Source organism: Pteropus vampyrus, unplaced genomic scaffold (assembly GCF_000151845.1).
Source record: "Pteropus vampyrus isolate Shadow unplaced genomic scaffold, Pvam_2.0 Scaffold355, whole genome shotgun sequence".
Classification (NCBI taxonomy): Eukaryota; Metazoa; Chordata; class Mammalia; order Chiroptera; family Pteropodidae; genus Pteropus; species Pteropus vampyrus.
Window position 1 is genome coordinate 490865 of NW_011889136.1, and position 3255 is coordinate 494119.

At 59.4% G+C, this 3255-nt stretch overlaps 1 protein-coding gene across 3 annotated transcripts in view; it reads right to left on the bottom strand.

The window, feature by feature from the left end:
• The window catches only part of LOC111731224 (fanconi-associated nuclease 1-like), a 5433-nt gene extending 2422 nt beyond the window's left edge, over positions 1–3011 (bottom strand). Inside the window, exon 1 of one of the 3 annotated variants that reach the window (XR_002776996.1) lies at positions 1571–3011. Coding sequence is in view for 2 of the 3 variants with exons in the window: in XM_023522698.1 (XP_023378466.1) it covers positions 1571–2807 (1237 nt within the window). In the remaining variant the exon portion in view is untranslated. The remainder of the gene's footprint in view (positions 1–1570) is intronic. The other 2 variants (XM_023522698.1, XM_023522697.1) reach the window with 2 other exon arrangements.
• Positions 3012–3255: the final 244 nt, after the last annotated feature.

Below are 3255 nucleotides of genomic sequence, written 5' to 3' on the forward strand. Positions count from 1 at the left end.
AAGAACGAGGTTCCCCGTTTTCTGGCTACCTTCGGCTCCTTCGGAGAAGCCCTCCCCAGCATGCCAGTCATTCTGCTCCTCAGTTTAATTGACATCGTTCTATTTTTGGTTGACAATAATTTCCACCAAAAGATTTTTCGGACAATGCCTAACTTCGGTGGGGCGGCCACCTCTCTCGGTGACCTCAGCCGAGCTATTTGAGTAACGTGTTTGGTCTCAGTTCTCAGATTATCATTAAGTCTCTGCCAACTGTAAAATGGTACGATTCCATATTTTTTTAACATGCGACCTTTACTTTTCTCTTTTTCTTAAAAGGGGCAAAAGCAATTAGCAGTAGCTGCTTTCACGGACTGTAAATGATTCTCTGAGAAACGCACAAGAACTTGAACTCGTGCTGGGGCAACCGGCCATGTTTCTTCATTAGACGGAAGCACAGAGCCACCGACTGCTCCGACTCAGGCACCCACGAATACCAGCAGCACCCAGCCAAAGACGTGTGCCCGCTCTGGGAGAAAAGCACCTGCAGAGGCAGAAGCCGCGTGGAGGCCCGTGCAGCTCTGCCACGTGCGACTCGCGTGTTAGAAACACAAGGACGATCGTAATTAACGCCGCCGTGTGCGTTTAAAACAAACCGCCCGCTAAGCGTCAGGGGTGACGGTCAGGGTTTTCTAATCTCCTGAGGCGTCAGACCCGCTCCACGTCCCTGGGGGTCAGTGTGCCCCCAACCGAGCGTTCCCACCTCGGAAGGGACGGGGTTCCACGTGCCACTGTGGCCCTCTGGATCAAGGCACGACTTGTCACAAGGTGGCTTTTGTTCCCAACCTGCACCCGTGGCTTAGAGCCACCACTGCCCGCCAAGATTCGAGGCACAGACCGACGTCTTTAAATGCACCAGTTTAGCTCACACACACGCAGACTTCAAAAGGTCGAGTCCAGGAACCCAAAATACCGTTGGGGAAAAACTATGCCTCGAGATAGCCCCGTTTGCTTTTTGCTGTATCTCCTTCGACTTTCATTTTTTCAGAAATGGCGTGCAAAAACCACACGGCCTATCCCTACGCTTCACGACGTGCTCAGAACGCACAGTACACTTTTCTAAGTCGCGTCGTTTCTTTTCTTTTTTTTTTTCATCTGGAAAAGGTGGTTTTACAACCATCGGAGGCGGGAAACCCTCACTTAACGTCACGGCCGGGTTCTGCGGCTTTAAGTGAAACGAAGCGTAACCAACCCAGTTTTCCCACGGGCTGACGGACATAAACGAGGGTTAAGGTCCTACGCCGTGTCGTCGACGTTGCATCCAGAGGTCCCGAACAAGACGGCGCCGGGCGAGGACCCGTGTGACACCGTGGGGGGTGGCAAGCGAGGACCTGCGGGCCCGGGTGTCACCGGGCACCACGTCCCGCCTCTTACCCGCATCCCCTTGTCTAGAGGAACCTCGTAGAAGGTTCTGACCCCCACGAGGATGCCCACAGGAGTCGCAAAACCACAGTGACTCCTTGCGGCCAGATCACTGCCCATCGCGTCACGCAAATGGGAGACAAAAACCCAGAAACGAATAGGCTTAAACTACCTGATAATTGATAAAACTTGGTTACAATTCCTCTCTCCTGCTCGTCGAAGAGCTTCCTGTCGTCTTCGTCCCCAAACACGGCGTCCAGCACCACCAGGAAGCTCTGAAGGTAGTAAGGGTGGCCGGGGGACGCCGAGCCCGCGGCCCCGCAGCTGGACGCCCCCTCCAGAGGAGCTCCGCGGGTGACCTCGACCTTTAAGCCACTGTCACGTCCCAGAGGAAGTTCGGGGACGTTGCTGCAGGTGGAAGCATCGCGCCTGCAGCTATGGGATCCGGCCTCCCCCTCCGACGCCACCTGGGTTCCAGCGTGGGCAGCGACAGTCGTGCGACCTTCGACCCGGCTCCCCGCCCCACCTCCTTCCACACCGCCGCCATCTCCTCTGCCACTCCCCCGCTCTGCAGCGCTGTCCTCTGAAGCCACCTGTAATCCAGTCCCCAGAGCGAGGCCTGGCGAGGACGGCCCGGGGGCATTCTCCGAGCGGGCGGGGGTGAGGGCCGCTCTCCCACGCTCCTGGGGCGCCTTTTGGCTTCCGGCTGCCGTCACCGCCATCGTAGAGCCTTCCAGAGCACGCTCGGGGCCACTCTGCTCCTGAGGAGACCCACAGGCAAACAGGTTTTCCTTCTGAGAAGTGCTCAGGACGCGGTCCTCGTCCGCCCCGTCTGCCGCCCTCGCCGCTGTGGCCGGGGAGCTCCGCCGACTGTGGCCGGCGACGTCCTGGGGCTCGTCTCCCGACCGTGTGGCCTTCGCGTGTCTCCTGGACAACTTAGACGACAGGCTTCCCAAAGCAATGACTTCCACGTGGCGCGGTCTCCGTGCCCCCTGCGTCTCGCACGGCGGGTCGCCCGGACCTTTAAAGTAGGGGCTGGTCCGGGCTTCGCCGCCCGCTTTGGCCGGGTCGCTTGGGCCAGGGGCTAAGTTCGTCTTCGACGGTGACTGCTTCTCTGCTGTCACGCCCTCCACGGCGACGCGGGTGGAGTCCGCTGCGGACACGTGCGAACGGGCCGAGCCGCCGGGCCCCGGCACCGGGCTGGCGCCACCGCCGTCGGCACACCTGTCGTCCAGGTGCCGGTTCAAGGTGTCCCTCGGCACCATCTTGCCGCAGACGGGGCAGGCGAGCCTCGCGGGGGCCTCGCTGCTGAAGAACAGGACGATGGACCTCGCATCCCTTCTGCTGCTTTTGCTGCTGGATAAACTTCTCCGGGGTCTTTTCGTGGCGGGTGATGTCCCTCCGGGCATCCTGAGGCTCTGAGGAGCCGGGCGCTTCGGGTAACACGACGCGGGCTGTCACCGGGGAGAGCGGGCCGGGCTTTGCTTTTACGTCCCTGACTTGAAGAAATGACAGAAGGCGGGGTTCTCCCTGACTTCATGGTATTCGTGTAGGCGACTTCCAAAGCCTGCAAGATAAAACACGCGTGGCTCAGACACATTTTCGTGAATTCAAAGCAGAGGGGACAAGTGAGCAAGGGCGGCAGCTGCCGTGATGACAGCTCTGGGGGGAGGCGGGGAGCCTCGGCTCCGGGCACCGAGGTGACCATGCGGCCGCGACAGCGCTGGCCTCTGTAGGGACAGCTTCTGCGACCTCCCCTTACGCTCTTAAACCATCCGCTTTTAAAAAGGTCAATGTGACCACCCCAGAACCTTCCTAAAGACCAGGCCACTGCATTGGTAACTCGTGGGGGACACA